At 41.0% G+C, this 19,334-nt stretch overlaps 1 protein-coding gene across 1 annotated transcript; it reads left to right on the top strand.

Moving 5' to 3' along the window:
• Nucleotides 1-8,663: 8,663 nt before the first annotated feature.
• Nucleotides 8,664-10,484, top strand: LOC150078332 (putative G protein-coupled receptor No18). The gene has a single exon (XM_090384879.1). The coding sequence runs from the start codon at nt 8,931-8,933 to the stop codon at nt 10,437-10,439; it is 1,509 nt and encodes a 502-aa protein (XP_090241005.1). The 5' UTR covers nt 8,664-8,930; the 3' UTR covers nt 10,440-10,484.
• The last annotated feature ends 8,850 nt before the right edge of the window (nt 10,485-19,334 follow it).

Here is a 19,334-nt window from a genome sequence, read left to right as displayed (position 1 = left end):
GATGTGATCCAGGAAGGTCAGCTTTTTATCGAATACGAGTCCCAAGAATTTTGTGTTCGCTGCTACTGGAATTGCATTTTGTCCGAGCTTTAATTCAGGTTCAGGATGAAGATTACGCTTACGACAAAAGTGTACGCAAACGGTCTTCTCCGGCGAGAAGCTGAAGCCATTAGCAAGAGCCCAGGAGTTGAGGCGATCAATAGCTTTCTGCAGTTGTCTTTCAATAACCCTCATGTTGCATGACTGACAAAATATGCTAAAGTCATCAACATAGAGGGCACTGTTTACAGTTGGAGGAAGTTGTTCTGTGATGGAATTTACTTTGATGGCAAAAAGTGTGACACTTAATATTGATCCTTGTGGTACTCCCTCCTCTTGACTGAAGGAACGAGAGAGTCCTTCAGTCAAGAGGAGGGAGTACCACAAGGATCAATTGTGGAAAGATCGATTGGCTAAAAAGTTTTTAATAAAAATGGGGAGTTGCCCCCTAAGGCCAAGGCTATGCAGATCTTTTAAGATGCCAATTCTCCAAGTTGTGTCATACGCTTTCTCCATGTCAAAGAACACCGACACCAAGTGTTCGCGTTTTAGGAAAGCATCCCGGATGGATGCTTCCAATCTAATAAGATGGTCCAAAGTGGGCCGGTTCCTTCGGAAGCCGCATTGGATGCTGGAGAGAAGGTCATTTGATTCTAAATACCATATTAAACGAGAATTGACCATTCTCTCCAGGATTTTGCACAGACAGCTAGTCAGAGCAATAGGACGATAATTGGTGGTGACTTTTGGATCCTTTCCTGGCTTAGGAAAGGCAAGAACGATTGCCTTTCGCCAGGAGTCCGGAAACTGCCCTTCAGTAAAGATTCTGTTATACAGAAGGAGCAGACAATCCATAGATTTTGGTGAAAGATGTTAATCATTTCATAATGGATGCCATCTGGTCCAACAGCACTTACTCTTTCCAAAGCGAGGGCTCTTTTCAGTTCCTCTATAGTGAACGCCCCGTTGTAGGGATAGAGGCCCTTGGACTTAAAATTAAGTGCTTGTTTTTCCAGTTTATGTTTCAGGACCAGGAACTCTGGGGAGTACGAGGATGTTAGAGAATGTTTCCCCAAGAGCATTGGCTATTGCAGTTGGATCTGCAATAGCGCATCCATTATAATCTAGGATTGAAGAAGGGTGGGATGTATATTTTCCCTTCATTTTCCGGATTTTATCCCAGACTACCTTAGAGTTGGTAGACTGGTTAATAGATGATGTAAAACGGATCCACGATTCCTTTTGACTCTGACGGCGAATGTAGCGTGCTTTGGCTCGTGCACGCTTGAAGGCTATTAGATTAACAGTGGTAGGATATCGGCGGAATATCCCCCACGCTTTGTTTTGAGCCTTTTTTGCTGCTGTGCATTGTGAATTCCACCAAGGTTTGGGAAATGGTGGAAACCGGGCAGATGTTTTTGGAACAGCATTCGCAGCTGCTTGGACAATATTTTCTGTGATGTACTTAACTGCATCATTGATAGGCTCGTGACTGACTGAGCTAAGATCAAAATTTGCCTGATGTTGGAAGGCAGTCCAGTCAGCCTGATCAATCTTCCACCGTGGTAACCTAAAGGGAGGACATGGTCTCCCACTGTGTAACGAGGTTATCATAGGGAAGTGATCACTTCCGTATGGATTCTCCTCCACTTCCCAAGTGAGTGAAGGGAGTAGAGAAGGGAAGCAGATAGAGATATCAATGGCAGAAAAAGTACGGGTAGGCATGTGGAAGAAGGTGTTTGTTCCAGTATTTAGAAGGGAAAGGTCATTGTCATTGAGCATACGCTCTATGACTCGTCCCCTTCCGTTGATGTTAGCACTACCCCACAGGGTGTTATGTCCGTTAAAATCCCCAAGAAGTAAGAAAGGGGGGGCAGCTGCGTTAGAAGATCATCAAGGTCTGCCTGGGAGATGTCAGTCCCAGGTGGCAAATAAATGGAGCACACAGTTAATAGAAATCCCACTGAAAGGCGAATTGCAACAGCCTCTATGCTGGTTGTAACTAGCAAAGGCTGAACTGGGGTCTGGTTACCCACAAGGATAGCCACTCACCCATGTACAGAGCCATCCGCAATTCTATCCTTTCGAAAAAATGTGATATTGTGCATGGTGGGATCATCATTTGCCTTTAGATATGTCTCCTGCAAGCAAAAGCAAACTGGCTCGTGCTTTTGCAGGAGGGCCTTGATGTCATCAATATTTCGCCGGAATCCTTGACAATTCCATTGTAGGAATTTAGCCATTATTTTGGCTTGGTGGGTCCATCAGGCGGCTTCCGAGGTGCTGAGGGCTTACTTTTATTAGTCTTGGATTTATCTTTTTTGAATAACGTAAATATATGGCAATATTTCTTAAAGATTGCAACAGATAAGATTGACACGCGTAGGCGATGAGTTTTTGGGGAAGAATGGACGCTGTCCCGTATCCATTTCCTCCTCCGCAAAGAGTTCCAAGACTGAATCTTCTGGTACCTCCTTCTGCTCGACATCCATCTTTTCTTGGGTACTAGGGGGGACTGCTATATCGGTACCACTGCTATATCGGTACCTCCTAATGCTCCACAAGTAACAAAGGAGCATTAGGAGGTACCGATATAGCAGTGGCAGCTGATAGGTCCTTTTGTGCAGGTTTTTGAGAACTTAAGAGATACCGCGGGATGGGAGTGAAAGACTCCTTTGGAGGAATGGTCATGTCCGTCTGAGTTCCGACGGAACATCTCCCTGCTACCGTCTGGGCGTAGGTAGGTTTGTTGATATTCAGGGCTTTGACCGATTTCCTTGCCTCCTGATATGATATATGTAGCTCTGCCTTCAGCCGTTGAATTTCTTTTTCTTCTTTCCACCTCTGGCATGCTCGTGAGTAGGCCGGGTGTTCGCCTTCACAGTTAATACAGGTGGGTTTTGCGGCTGAACATGCTGTTGTTTCGTGGTCCTTTGCACCGCATCGAGCGCATGCAAGGACTCCACGGCAGGCCATTTGAGAATGTCCATACTTCTGGCATTTAAAACACCGTAAAGGGTTCGGAACGTATGGACGCACTGAACAGTTGATGTATCCAGCTTTAATCTCGTCAGGAGGTTTAGGAGAGTTAAAAGTCAGGATAACGCTCCTGGTTTTAACAATTTTTCCATCCCTTCGCGCAGTAATTCTCTTGACGGCAGTAACTCCCTGTGGTTTTAATTCGGAGCAGATTTCCTCCTCGGTTACGTCGAGAAGGTCCCACTCCGAAATGACACCTCTCGATGAATTGAGTGTTCTGTGTGGTGTCACTGTTATAGGGATTCCTCTAATTGATGTTACCCGGAGTAGATGTTCAGACTGCCTGTCATTTTTTGTTTCAATCAAGAGGTCCCCAGAACGGAGCCTCTTAACTGACTTGGGTGAACCTGCTAACCCATCCAACCCTTTTTGGATAAAAAAGGGTGACATTTTTCCAATCGGTTTTTCATTCGTGGAGTGCATAATTAAGAACCTTGGGACTGGCCCTGATGGTAGTTCGGTTCGCTGCCTCTTATTAGCAATAATGCTATCTGCTTCTTTTTTAATTGTTTCAGATAGGGACCGGGTTGGGGCCCCTGAAGAAGTTAGTTTATCAGGATTCATAGAGTTTTTTTATATGGTTCAGTGCCCGGGCTCCCCACCCACCACGGAGCCCAAAGGGACGCCCACTACCCGGCATGCAATAAATGCGCTCGGGAGTGGGACGCCAGGGCTACCCAGACACTATACCCGAACCGCCGCCAGCCTGAATCCTGTCCCTCGGACCATGATAGGAGCGTGGCATTGACACGGTTGACCCTCGCAGGCGAGCCTACTAGCCGATTGATCATAGCCGGGCCTTCCAGGACCACCCGTCTTGTCGAAGCAGGGGCCAAAGTGGTGTATTGAAGCTGGGCCCCTCAACCACCAGGATCTCCCCTTTCCGAATTTCCACGGGTCGCAGCGCACGGCAAACACGCCGGATTCCATTGATGTAAGCCTGGAACCTGGGCTGTGGGCGTTGGATCCCAGTGATGCTAGTCTGGAAGTCCAGCAGCGTCACTGGGAGGTCCCCTCACCACGTAAAGGTGCCCACTTCGAGGGGTCGTATACAGCATGGAGACTCGTATAGAATAGCTTCTTTATGACTGTTTTGCCTGAGTGTTTTCTACTACCACATACGACCTGCTATTAAATGAGAGAACAGTTAGTCCTGAAATAGGAGGTCAAAAGATTTCAAAATAGTGCAATACCAGAGAAACTCGTTGCAATGGACAGTTTTTCGACTGCGAGAATAAGACCATTGCATTATGTATAAAGTTTAAATCTTTTTCGCTGCAAAGAGAGATTTAAAGAAAATATAGTCCTCTTTGAATTTTATAAAGAAAGAAATGTCACTCGTTTTTGAAAGTATAAGACAAATACGATCGTTAATACGAGTACTGGATTGTAAAATATTTATTTTACAATATGGAAATATCCAAAATAAAAGGAGTCATGAAACCAAGGAAGAACACTACAACTGTCAGTAGCAGCACGGAGATTAACAAACTTCAAAGAAGTTTGGATGTACAAATTGTCGTTACACGTCTGATTAAATCTTTCAAACCTGCACGCAAAGTTAATCTCAGTGGAGGTAACAAAAATCACCGAAGAATTCATGTGACACAGCAATCGAGAATGATTCGCCAAACCAAGAACACTTACCTTGATAGATCAGCCAAAGTGGATTGTTACGTTAACCCAACAGTCCTTTCTGAAAACGGCTGAAGCTCGAGATCAAAGGTCTCAGGCATCAACAGGAGTGGCTGTAAGCGCATCTGCTATCCAAAGGGAGTTGAATAGTCGCTGTTTCTATGGTAGAGCTGCCGCTCCCTAGCACAACATAATGTCAATGAACGCCAAACATTGCTTTTACATATTTGTTGGGAACATACTTACAGCCAGTAGAATTATCAATCACCTGTATGATACGGTACAAATAACATAAGGGAATTATATTTGTACAGTGTCAAGTACTGTCTGTGAATAGAGGGTAGCCGATATGTCAGTTTAATAAGATGAGATATGCTATCTATTGAAAATAAAATTACCCACAGCAGTTTGAACAATTCATTTCAACTCCATGAATAGCATCCTATAATAATTTTAAAGTGATGTTGCCATGGAATTGGCTTGGATTCAAATTGGAGATTGAAATCTTATAAATTGTTTTCGTATACACTATGGATACATAGTGTGGAGTATTTATTAGAATTTTGCAACTACTGGATTGTGATTAGTTCAGTGTTTCATCATGAGTTGTCCAGTCTGTTAGAAAGTCTATCAGTTCATTGCACCATATGGCCAATGCTAACTCTGGTTAATATACTTCATAAAATGTCAGCCATTTTTTGGGAAATATGCAGATATATAGTTAAAATTCTAAAATTGATTATTTTAATAAGTTTACACCGTGGATGTAGCTGTAATTAATGTTATTCAGCGGAGATTAAATGATATACGCTGCCCTGCCAAAAATACCGCGATCCCAATGCAGTGCAATATGTGAAAAGCAGGAAGAGGTTTAAAATTATATAGGCAAAAGCTAAGATAGCAAAAAAAAAAAACAGATAAAGAAGTTTAACACAAAAAGAAAGGATTAATCGTCAAACGCTGTACCAGAAATGTGCCACTGTATGTGGACAATGAAAATATGGAGGAAAAAGAGCGATATACGGGTGCACAAGCTGCCAAGGGGTAAAAAAAAAAAAAATACGAACAGGACTCGTAGACCCCTGAAGAAAGTGAACAGACTGGCGTCCTTGGAAAGTGTTATGTTAGAGCTCCAAATGGCGATAGGAGTGTCCATGAGTCCGTAAGGAATTGCACGGTACGGTTTTTTATCGGGATGAAATGAAAACTTTTACTGGGGAATGCTCTCCTGGAGAATATTTGCAGAAGGACATGTACGTGATATTAGCGATGTGTGTGATGAACAAGAATGGCATTCCAGCATCCATTCCGAGCTCTTGTTTTCGTCGAAGAGATTTTATGAAGTCAAACAAAGCCTGATAAACCCAGTCTAGACCTCAATGCAATGGAATATCTTAGGATGAAATAGAACACTGGGAACAGTTAACATGTCCCTCTTCTACAGTTGGTCTGCACTGAAAGAGAAATGGGCACAAATTAACATGCCTGGTGCAGAAAACTGGTAGTGTTTCAGAAAGGATCGATGCTGTTATTTAAACCAATCAGGGAACTGTTCCTTATTAATTATTTCGATAAATAAAAACTCGTGTTTATCAACAAGGATGATGATGCCCAATAGATTTGGTAGGGATGCGTGTGATTACAGTATCTTGATTTTTTTTTCATAGACATTGAAAATATTTATAAAAATTGAAAGTTAGAAGCAACAGAAGTTTAAAAATAGCGAACCAATCATCTTATTTTGTGAGTTATCAATTCGAGTCTCCTATACTTGCGTTTAGATTTTTTGCTTCTTTCTCTTTTTCATAAAATGGAAATGTAGTTATGTTTGCCTCCTGTTGAAATCAACCGACTTTGCTGTTAGAATTGGTAATCAGTGCATTTTAAATATCACAGGGGACGTCAGGATTTTCCTTTTCTCTGAAATTACAAAAATGTTCAATCAACAACTAACCAACTTCCCAACAACTTCCAATACTTTATCCGAGATAAAAAAAAAATGCAGAAAAAAATTGAAATCTAAATGCAGGTAGAGCGACGTTAGGTTAAATGCTAAATTTGTTATTTTACTTCTTTATTCGGCACGCACAAGACAGAGTAACGCGCTTCTTAAGATTGCCAAGATATTTTTCTTTCATTCCTGTTTCAGTGTTTAGCAGTTTCAGTAAATACTGCGGCACACTAACTTTGGGATGGATCCAAAAACTGTGAAGATCGAATTCGACGTAAACGAATTCAGGAAAATGCTGCAAAAGAAAATCATTACTGAACGCGGTGCAGTTCGGCAGCAGGTATAGAACGCTCCCACTTTTCCTGAAATCGAATACATGCTAACGGCAGAGGTCAGCACAAAGCGCTGTTGATTTCTAGCCGCACAGCCGTCTTTCAATAAGATTTGTGGTTCCAACTGATAATAGCTTCAGTTTCGAGATTCTCCATATCCGTTACAGTGTCGCGGATGCATAGATGGCTTGTCCCCGCAGTTTTGAGTCGAATCGATTCATCTCCGAGAGGATCCATTCCAGTTGTTCGCTCGTGCACATCCCGCGCGATTCAGTGGCTTAGGATGAAGTTTTGCTCACATAAAAAGTGAAATAGAAAAAAAAATTTAGGCGGCGATATCTGACCATCGTTAAAGACATTTTACAATATTTCTTTTCCGATTGAAGATGAAGTTCTTCTTTGAAGTCATCTACTTCCATTGCAAATTTCGTTTTGTAAATTCTTTTACAAACTGCTGAATCTCTGTTATCTATATCTTTTGTCCATCAGCATACTTGCAGATGAACACAAAAGATACTGTCCCAGTGCCATTATTTTAATTTTTATTTTGAGCTTCATTATTCAAAATGTTTCATGCTGACTATATCCCTGTAACAGTTTTTATTTTCTAATTTTAATGATGGATGTTTTGCGGAATATTCGTCTCCATCACAACTCAAATAGGTTTTACAACTCGAGGACCCTCTGTGCAGTCCAATCTTTTATAAACACTGTTACCTCAGCAGTTCGCTATCTTCACACATCTGTGCTTTATTCTGAATGTACACAAAAACAAAATTAATAGAAAGAACAGAAAAATATGAATTACTGATATAAAACCTAAATTGTTTAAAACCAAAGTCTTCAATTGAATAATAAGAAATGAAATCTAAGTTTATTAAAAATCAGGTTTGTAATTGTTAAACATTTATCTAAATTCTTAATGATCTACAGTAACCATAGAGCCCCTTTCCATTTATAAAAGGTTATCACTGTGTGCGTCTAATTTCGGCTTCCAAAATGATTAAATAGGTAAATTTGTACGGATTTAACTGCAGGCAAAATGCGCTCAGAGAGTAATCCCGGATGTGCCATGCCCTAGACGATTAAAGCAAGAGGGAGAAGTTTGCTAGTTGTAAACAAAATTTACACACAGGGATATCTTAATTCAGTTCCATCAAGGCAAATGTTTGGTCACTTATCATTACCCAATTACCTTTAATTTCACTAAATAATCTTCGTAAGTTACAGGCGACTTTGAAAGGAAACTGCATATTATTCAAATGTAAATTCTTGAGTGAAACTGCCATTACGTAGGAAGACATCAACTGAAATGGATGAAACACTATTTTGCTATTAGGGATGATTATTATATATTCTCATCGTTGAGCTGTGAAGAAATTGTAAAAGGTTGTATTTCACTATATTACGTTTGGAGATAATTCTCACATTGACTTAAACTCGCCTAACATCAAGAGATTTAATCGGGTGCACGTGTAGGTTGGGTTGGCTGATTAAGGGAGGAATGCGGTTTAGAAGTTCAATGTGCTGGAATTCGTCTACCATTTTAACGAATCGTATTAATATTAAAGTGTAGTTCAGTTATGGTATAGATCCTATTTCAATAGCTTTAGTATCAAATTAATTTCTGAACACTGTTTTATTGTCGTATTTTCTTTCAGATGGGAAGCTTGTGATCCGTGTCGATGACTCTACCAGGAACCTTACAGAAGACACCTACTTCTTTTGCTGCTATGAAATCAGCTGTGCACGTGAAAATGGGTGCCTCTTCCAAACGGATGCTACTCCGCTAGTCTTCCTTGAACTCAGAGAAATGTGATGCAAACTATTACAGCATTACTTCGTTCCACCCCCAAATCTCCGCTGATTTCCCCCTAAAACTTCAAACAACTTTTCCGATAATTCTCTGGCGCGCATTCCACACTGACGTCTGGATGGATAATTCTTCGGCGCCTGAGATTGCCCTCTCTGGATCTTCCCGGTTTCATTATTTTATGGTAGGCAATTACAGCGGTAACGAAAGTACCGAAGAAGCCATCGAAATCATTGAGAAAAGCGTTGTTATTATCGACTACGAGGAAAACAATATTCTCGATTCTCTGCGCACCCCGAATTCAACTCAGGACGTCACAATGACTCGAATCATTCCCTGGACCCCACAAGCGTCAATGATTGATCTGACAGTGTCTGATATCGTCTTAACTGCCATTCTCTGTACCATAATACTGCTGACAATCTTCGGGAATACCTTAGTGATAGCGGCTGTGGCAACAACTCGCCGTCTTCGTACAATCACCAACTTCTTTGTGGTCTCTTTAGCCGTGTCCGATCTTCTGGTGGGATTCCTAGTGATGCCAGTTGCAGTTGTGAGGGAAATCAGCCAAATGTGGCTCATGGGAAAGATCGTTTGTGAACTGTGGATTTCCTTAGACGTGATGCTGTGCACGGCGTCAATCCTCAACCTCTGTTGTATTAGTGTCGACCGCTACTTCGCCATCACGTCGCCAATGATGTACGCGGTCAAACGCAGCAGTCGACTTGCTGTCATCATGATCGCTGTGGTGTGGGTTTTGTCTGCCCTCATCACTTGTCCCCCGATGTTTGGATGGCACGAAGGTAACAGACAGAACTCCACCGATTGCGTCTACAATAGCAACCAGGGATACGTGGTGTATTCCGCTCTGGGTTCGTTCTACATCCCCGCCATAATAATCGTGTATGTGTATTGGAGGATCTTCGCTGCTGCTAGGAGACGGCAGGAAGTTTTAATAGACGATGACAGAAACCACAATCCCGAAGTGTCCGTGATATCGAAAGAGTCTACTGACGCTTCTCGATTAGTTCTGATGGAAAGTGCCAACAGTGATCAAAGCGACAAAGAAATTGTAACTTTGACCGAAATCGCTAACAATAGCCACTTGCGGCTGTGTTCTCCGAAGCCACGCGCCCGTTCGCCTGTCCGAATTACTACTTCAGAACCTATGTCATCGACTCGGATAGCAGTAAGCCGCGGGGGATGGAAAAACAACACGTGGAAACCATCATCCCCGAGGAGTCGAGCTCGTTCGGTTCGATACGCTGTCAGCACTACAAGAATGGAATATCAAGTTGGAAAAGTGCAGAAGAAAAACTATGAAAGGGCAGCCTTTCAGCGCGAGCGGAGGGTGGCTAAGTCTCTTGCGGTTGTTGTAGGGGGTTTCTTTGTGTGCTGGTTGCCCTTCTTCATAACATACATCATAGGGCCGTTTTGTTCCTCGTGTTACTTTCACCCCACTCTACAATCATCACTTGTGTGGCTCGGCTGGGTGAACTCCGCTATCAACCCTTTCATCTACGCTTTTAACAGCGTTGATTTCAAAAAGGCTTTTGTTCGGCTGACCATCGGGAAGTGTCGTCACCGGAAAAAGACAAAAACACGGCACAATCCTCAGAATTTTCTGTGACGTCAGTAGTCTTTCGTTGCTGTGATAGAAAAAATCTGCCGAGATGTCTTCCTTCTGTCTGGTCGTGATTCATTTTGTATCATCGTTTCAGGAATTTATATTTAATTTTGAATTGGAAGAAGTCCGCAAACTTTCACACGAAATAATTGGTAATGTGAAGGTAAGTACGTCTACTTTTGTTTAAGAGAAATATTTATTTGTGTAACAATACGCCTTAAAATAATATTTTCAGAAATTGGTCAGCAAAAGTGTTGCATCCGGAGTTCAGCAATTAATAAAATCTGAATTCAATGCAAACTGTTGCCCAGGACAGACTTTTAATGACAAAACTCCTACTAACAGGGACACTTACATTGAGGGGAGTAATAATTAGAGTGGGTTTTCGAGTACCTTTAAGTTTAGTACTGGTAGGAGTACATATTGTAAGATCTATTGCTGAGGTTATGCATGCGAATGTGTGTGCCATCGTTGTGGTGATTTGTTTCGTTCTATGGACATGTCTACGCCTGTTGACTTTGACACTTATACCACAGGGAACATACCCATTGGAGTTCTCCCTTGTACAAAAGGACAAGAGAGAGTTCAGTTAAATATCTAGTTAGCCAAGTTCGCTGTATGAATGCCTGAAAATAGTATTTTTGAGCAAATAATTACCTGAAAATCTACTACTATTCGAAATCAGTCACCTTTGGTGGGATGGCGTGGGCCTGTCTGGAGGTATATGTTGAATTTGATATTATTTTTGTTTTCGTTCGCCTCCATGAGCTTCTGCTGCTTCAAGCTTTCCTCGTCTTTTCTGTAAATTCTATATTTCCAAATGTCTGCCAGGAGTATAACGCTGTTTTAAGGTATGTTTCTTTGAAATGAAACAAATTTGTACATATTGGGCTATCAGGTATTTTGCACGTCAACTTTGAAACTTAATTCTCTACTCTTCCAATGATCAGTTTTTCTTTATAATTTGGTTTTAAATAAAACAAAATATCTGTTTGAGAACTGACCAAAAAAAAAATTACGAATCTTTATTCATTATCAAATCGGGCCGCTTTTTTTCTTAAAACTGCAAGTGTGCGGCGCGTCTTGGATTCTATAAGGTGTTTTAGTGCGTTTTGGTGTAACAGAATGAAGAGGAGGACTTCTTTACCGAATAGCTCTCTCTCCAGCATATCCCATAAATTTTCCATACGTTGAGATTGTTATGCTATTTGGTTTTTATGAGCATTAGCAACTAAGGCCATATTGCTCCGGGGATATGCGGTGGTCATTCCCTGACCTTTCCACATCCTCCGTATTTGGTGGTGACGGGCTCGAACCTCGGTCTAATCAAGAAGCGTGTGCTACGCACTGCCCAATGCATGGCGCCTCCTGCCCACCTGGCTACAGAGGCGCCATATATTGAGATAGATGTGGGAGCTAGAGATGATCTTGAAAATCCGTGTCATGTTTTCCCAACTATTTTCACCTGGTCTGCAAGTTACATTCCTGATCACAGGACATGGGCCCTTTCAACAAAAATTGACAGCAATGGGAATTGAAAGCAATCCATTCTGCCACTGTGGCGAAGAGGAGTCATGGGGGCATCTCATGTATGAGTGCCCTGCTTACGATGATTGTAGGCTCAAATTTTTTACTGAAATCCAGGAGAACCCTCGTAACCATGAAACATACCTGCTTCAGAATGAAACAACATACAAAGCCTTAACGAGTTACGCACAAGCTGTCTTTACCATCAGACGGGCAAAGTTTGCTGAACTTAGAGCTGCTCAGAACAACGACCTTCAAGTGCAAACACAAACTGGGGTCGGATAGCATTTTCCCAACTGATAAAAGAATAAGACTGAAGATTAAAATACTATGCTGGCATCATCATAGTTGGCACTCCTTGAAAAGCTGACTCCCAGAGAGTGCTTGGCCTTTGGCACTCGCACAGTGGCGCCTGCCCCTGTGACTTTTGATCCCTCTACCCATCCCCTATTTCTCCTTACTCGGGTGGACTGCCTTCTCTATCTGTCCACTTTAGCTTGTTCCTCACATTCAGACCCCCCTTCCTCTTGTTCCCCAGGCCTTCTCTTCTCTTCTCTTTCTCTCTTTTTTTTTTTTTTTTTTTTTTTTTTTTTTTTAACTTGGTCTTCGTCCAGGACGCTCAGGCGACCCTGGCGGAGACTAGCCAGAGAATAATGGGCAGCCTGGCTACCTCCTAGCGGTGTGTGCGGGCAACGTGAGGTCCCACCAGGGGCCCTGCGGCCAAATGCCAGGACACCCAACAGAACCTAACGCAATATGTCATATACAACAGACAACACTTTTCTGGCATTTACAGTAGTTCTGTATTCTTCACAGTGTACATATGGCGCAGATGTGAGAAATCACAGGTGGCGCCTGACCCTAACACTATGCACACTATGCACACTATTTCCCAACTATTCTTTCACGATTCTGGTAGGATGCACTGTTGGATTATTATCCATAAAGTAGCCATTACTATTGGGATAAAAGCGTAACATTGCAGGATGCAATAGACCTCAATACAAAATTCAGGTACTCTCTGGATGATTCAACCTTCCACCAGAAGGTCGAATCGCATAACTTTCATCTCACCGCATGACTTTCTTCCTTTGGTCCACTGTTCCATTACGACGTTCTCGGGACCACTAAAAGCAGATATTTCTGGTTTTCTCTGAAAAAAAAAAAAAAAAAAAAATCCGAATAGGCAGGCAACTGTCAATATCCAATTTCTTCAATGTACGGGTTTAAACAGGGCAATTGCTGGCTTGGTTGAATTCAAAAGTTATTCGTTGTACACTGGATGTCCTATTTTTGCTTATAAATCCTCCTTAGAGTACGACGACTTCGCTCTTGTTTTTCTGCTACATTTACGCCTTTGAAATGTGGAAGAACCCTTGCTTTCCAGTCATTAAAAAGCTTTCAGATGGATGCTTTTGAGAAATCAGTTACGTCTTTCATTTCATGAACCGTGGTTCTTGCTAGAAGTGCACTTACGATAAGACCTTTTTCAAAGTCAGGCATTTTCCTAATTATGGCTTCAAATTACTGCTGTCGAGCAGCCTGTGCAGTCTTCATACTCAAGGAGGCTACGCATCATCACCCAACATCACGGCTTTCTTTGAATCTATTTTAATTTATTCGCATTTCTTTGGTCTATGACTGTCTTAACAAAGGATCATTTTTTTTGGTCAGGGTGTGTTTGTGTTGAGGAAGGGTGACCGTTCTGGACGCTTATGGCTAAAGAAGCTGAGGTCTTAGACTCCACACATTAAATCTGAACTTTAAGAATAATCAATAGACATGCAATGAGAATATCTACGTTGCCAAATGGTACTGTGATGTGATGTGATGTGATTTCATCGGGTGAATCCTGCATGTTACTTCATTCTAATAAATATTTCTTGCTTTTAATAAAAGCTTACTTATTTGGAAATTAGCAAATTTCTAGTAAAATATAAGCAGCTGTACACACGCGGAACAATTCTTCTAAATTCTTTGGAAGTTGGAGCATAAATGCACCAAGTATAACTCTGGGAGCATTTTTTTTTTTATTATTTTATTTATTTTTTGTCTGAAAACCGCAAACACTAAAGATATTGGAATCAAGCAGTTCGTACCGAGCAAGGGTTGAAGGTGGAGAAGATGAAAGAAGATACCTGTTGATATTAGACTTAAATTTCTGTAAATTGTAATTTTTTTCTGGAAATATGCATAAAGGGAGGTTTTTGCAGCTGAAGTCGAAGGAATAAATGAAGAAGAAGAAGAAAAGTTTGTTCAGTGAGTTCGAAGTTGGACAGTAAAAGGATGCTGACTGATTATGGAACGTGTTCGAACTTCTTTGGAAGAGTGGAAGGCGAATTATAGAAGCCAATTCAGATGAATATTACCTGTGGAATTAAGAATCTACAGAAAAGGCATGCAGCAGAGAGAGAGAGAGAGAGAGAGAGAGAGAGAGAGAGAGAGAGAGAGAGAGAGAGAGAGAGAGAGAGAGAGACTTTGAGGAGCACAGGCTTCGAGAACAAGCGGGGAAATGTCATCAGGACCTGGCACTTTCTTCTGACATTCTTTTGACTCAAGTCTACAGGCGGCATTAAATATAGTGTATTGGAAACGGTTGTAGGTGGTTTAGAACATCATTAATACTCGATTTCGAAGAAAAGCAGGATGCCAGCAGGTGGGCATTATTTTTAGCGAAGGCATCAATAGAACCATTGGGTTTTATTTAGAGGTGGAGGTAAAGATGGGCAACAGTTGACACCAATAGCTTTGGCAAAAGACCAGAATGCTGTACTACTATTTGTATAAGAAGCAGGTTTTTTGCTTTTAGCCTGTTCAAAATCTAATTTCAGTGGTAATTGTTTTACAGTTGTTGCAGCCTTTACTGTAGAAAGAAAATGAACCTGGAGATTTGTAGGCAAGCCGATTGGGATATGCGACATTCTTACCTTGAACAGCCTTGGTGCAGTTATTGGAAAAATCAAAGTTTAGATAAAGTACGAAATTTTAAGGTGGAATGTAAAATAAAGGACTTGATCCCTGCAAGAAAAATTCTACTAACATGGTCTGAGCAAACATTAACACCTGAATATTTAAAACAGCAATCCAAAAAAGGAAAATAAGAATATAAAATTTGCAGATCATCCCATTTTACTTTCTTTTAATGCCAAACAACACGAAGTTGAGAAGGGCCACGAAATAAAGGCTCCATTGGAAAAGAACCATCACCAAGTTGTAATCAGTGGTGCCTAGAGGATCGCTCATCCAGAGTGTGCATTTGGAAGAGTTGTTTGTGGGAAAAAAAGATCAAGAGTGTTGGCTGTGTGGTTAGGATTATCTAGTATTCTGGTAGGCGGTTACTTGCAACTTAGTTTGTAAATGACACCCTTCTAGCTAGTGATTACCTCGGGGTATCTCTAATGGTTTAATAAACAGATAATACGAATTATATTTTTCAGGTTTTTAAAAAAAAAAAAAACTTTTTCCGTCTTTGGTAAGGAGGTTGTAAATTTATACAGACCTGCTTGATCAGGAGAATTACAGTGCCGGACCAAAAACTGCATCACTTTAAAAAAAGTAACATTTGTAGTGAAACGTATAATATATTGTTTGATTACAGTCATTTTGTTTGTCGCAAAGCAAAGGTATTGCATCAGATAACGCTGCTATTGCATCAGATAGTAATTGCAAGGTATTGCATCAGCCGTTTCTATAAAGACAGCGTTGGAAGGGTATACGCGCTCATTAGTATCCTGTTTTGCGTTGGTGTAAGCATGGCTCCATATATTCAGTTGACACCAAGAACAAAAAAGTGTAGCTGTTGCTCTCTCCCAGGAAGGGCTTTTTCTACGCGTGCTATCGCTGATAAAATAGTCTGCCACCAGTCAACAGCATCCCGGGTGCTGAAATTAAAGCGTGAAACCGGTAATGTGAAGAGAAGACCTGGATCAGGCCGTAAGAGAGTGATTACGCCTTCACAAGATCGATATTTGAAACGGCTATGCCTTCGTAATCGCATGTTAGCGCTTCTGATCTAAAGCTGGATTGGCGCACTATGGCCACAGATGACGATGCGCCTACTAAATGCCCAAACAAACAAATAAACTGGACTTTGAGATGGCCTCTGGTGTTGAAACAAGTGCACTAACAATCCAAAGACGGCTTTCGGAATGTGGTCTGCATGCCTATCGGCCCAAGAAGCCTTTGTTGACCCAACAAATGAGGAAGAAGCGACTTTCTTGGGCTTAAACGCATGTTTAATGGACAAAAGAGAAATGCGACACCGTCACCTTTTCTGACGAATCGAAATTCAACCCGCATGGCTCGGATGGGAAGCGATATGTCAGAAGATTGTATGTCAGGAGGCATACCATCCTGACTGCATAACACCGACAGCAAAGTTCCTCGCTGGTCAGATAGTCTGGGGATGCATAACAAGCAAAGGGGTGGGGCGAATTAAGTTTATTAACGGAACGGCGAATGCAGAAACTTACACTGCTATCTTGGAGGAGTGCCTGAAACCCGTTAGGGATCACCACACAGACGTCCAAAACTGCATTTTTCAACAGAACTCAGCACCTTGCCAAACAGCAAAATTGGTAAGTTTTATGCTATTTAGATTTAATGATGAGTTTGTCTTCTTGTCACACAAGGCTTAAAACATACTTACACTAATGTTTTTCCTCGTTTTTCTCCCTTAAGGTGCAGTCATGCCTCAGAAATGCTGGCATTAGTGTTAGACTGTCCTGGCAACAGTCAGATTTGAACTCTATTGAAAATTGCTGGTACTAATGTCGTTAAAATTGCTCAGAAGAAGCCAACAAGTAAGATTCAACTGCAGGGGAGCATTGTAAGTGGTGCCATGAAATTGGGCAACCGTATATCCAGAAGTTGATTAACTCTATGCCAGATCATTGCAAGGCTGTAATTACAGCTCGAGGAGGAATAACAAAATTATTGAGGACTTATTTTGCTGATTGTGATGGTTGTGATGATTGCCATTTTGCATTATTTCTCATATTTCCATTAATTACGCATTTTACCCTTTGGGAAGATATTTGTGGCAATTAGGTTATCAGGTTGAGTCCTTTATTGGATTTCATTCACAGAGATGTACATCCCATCTAACAAATTAGTTAGTTTTAGTTTAGTTTATATACATACATATGTATGTTTCCGTCACAGGGTGGCACACGGATCTACATCCATCTCCACCAATATAATTGTAGGCATATTACTCATCTAAATATGGTGGCCTGTTAAAGTAAGTGTGTGTAAAAATGTGTGTAGTATGCTGTAGTGAACAGACCACTCAGCCACCAGGTGATAGCCACAATTGGGCAAATATCACCCAGTGCCTGCCCTGGCACCAAAAGCCAGGCCTGGATCTGCTTTCACAGACGGTACGATATGTTCCTAATTTCCGCACCCATTAGTGAAGTGCAAGACTAGTGAGTGCCAGCACCCCGCCCCTAGGATGCCCACTCCTAGAAGCTCGCAAAAAATAAAAAAAATAAATAAAATAAAAAAAAATATATATATATATATACACCTACACCCACATACATATATACACACCCCAGGAGAACTCGAAAATAAGGGGTATTATCCCGCAACTTGAATCCACAGGAAACCAGCGGAGGGGGGGGGGACGTTAGGCATAGTTAATATAAAATATATTAGTAACGTCATTAATGCAATTATTCAGTAATAGTACTAATTGACAACAACCTCCTCTTTCTAAAAACCATTCTACAAAAATGCTGTAATGCATCATAATTAACAGTTGAAGACAACAGCACTGCCTCATCATTCCTCCTGTCAAAATTAGCCACCAAATGTACGAGATCACATCTGAACTCATCGTACAAATTACAATCGTATAACACATGATCCCATGACTCTACCATGCTACAAACACTTTAGGACTCATCTTCCAATCCTAACTGATGTAATTTCGCTTTCGGTGAACTATGTCCTGTAAGTATGTATGAACCCTCCATACAAGGATAAAAACCACTCTTAATTTATTCTTATAATTAAATTGTACGCTAGAAATAAAAGAATATCTTGTCCTGCCAGTTACACTTGAGTCCCAACGCTCCTGCCACAAATGAACTAACTTAGATAATATATCCCGCTTGTTTTCTGTAATCGTTAATGATGGATTTACAGTAATACCCAAAAACGTTATTTGACCTCCCTTACATAAATAATAACAGAATGATCTATATACAAGAAATAAATCCAAACACAAAAGACTGTAAAATGTCTTATGATCAGATACGCCATGTTGATTCTGGTAATCCCTTCAGGTCTTTTAAGCTTTTATGGATTAGAAAAGGAGACATTCTTCTCAACTAGCCGATCAGCGAAATGAAGACCAACTGTGATAGTGCTCCCTGTGGAAATAATTCTCTTCTCTACCTTACCCTACACTCTAAGGAAGTGTGGGGAGTTGCAATTCCTGTATTGCTCATCTAAAATCCCTCACAAGTTACTTTGTTTCCAAGGAGTTGTTCCAGCTCCACCACGTGGAAATAATAGAAATATTAACTAACCGCTTACTGATTAGAGCCCCGGTTAAAGGGTCAGTTTAAGAAGAAAATATCCTGCCTTTCTAGTCAGTTTTACGTTATTTTATTCCTAAACGTTTAGAAAATAAGAAGTTTGTCTAATTAAAACCAAACAATTTATACATGGTGTGGACAGCAATGAATCACAAGTTGCAGCGATCGATGGACATCACTGTGGCACTGGACATGCATCATTCTTGGTAACATTTGCATGAAAAGTTAGAAAAACAGAGTGAAAATAAAATACAGTGAGTTCTATTAATTTTAATATGGTGGAAGATTAATGAGCTAAAGATAGTGGACATTACCAACTGCAAATCGAAGTTTTATTCGAATAGTTGCAACCTCTATCCATTATTATCAAGTACACCGATAAATCGCGATTTTTTTTTTACCAATCTGGAGAGAAAAACAAATTCTTTTGACGACTTTCTCAAACATTTATTTTCTCTGCAAACTACTCGCAACCATTTTGACATGTGAATAAAGAAGCAACGAGTTGATGCGGCTGGAATTCAGCGCAGCTCTCGAACAATAATACCCGTGCTTCGTACAAGAGATCTCAACTACTTCCGATTACTGTCTGAGTAATAAAGAAATATGACAGCCGCGGCTTTAGTGCGAGAAGAGGCCTATAAGTAAGATTTATATAGTCGATTACAAAGTTGAAATGCGAACGACGAGATGGCAGCGTTTAGATCACGTGACTACAATCTGTCTTCGTGTTTAGTCCGTACAGAGCATAAAGGTCGTAATCTGCAGCGATGGGAGATTTCTCCCTGTTGGACAAATTATTCCGATTTACACAGTTGCCATT

This window comes from Mastigoproctus giganteus, chromosome 11 (assembly GCF_048544385.1).
Source record: "Mastigoproctus giganteus isolate SK-2022 chromosome 11, ASM4854438v1, whole genome shotgun sequence".
In the NCBI taxonomy this organism is placed as follows: Eukaryota; Metazoa; Arthropoda; class Arachnida; order Uropygi; family Thelyphonidae; genus Mastigoproctus; species Mastigoproctus giganteus.
The sequence above is the reverse complement of the archived record's forward strand: the minus strand, read 5'-3'. Positions and strand labels throughout refer to the sequence as shown.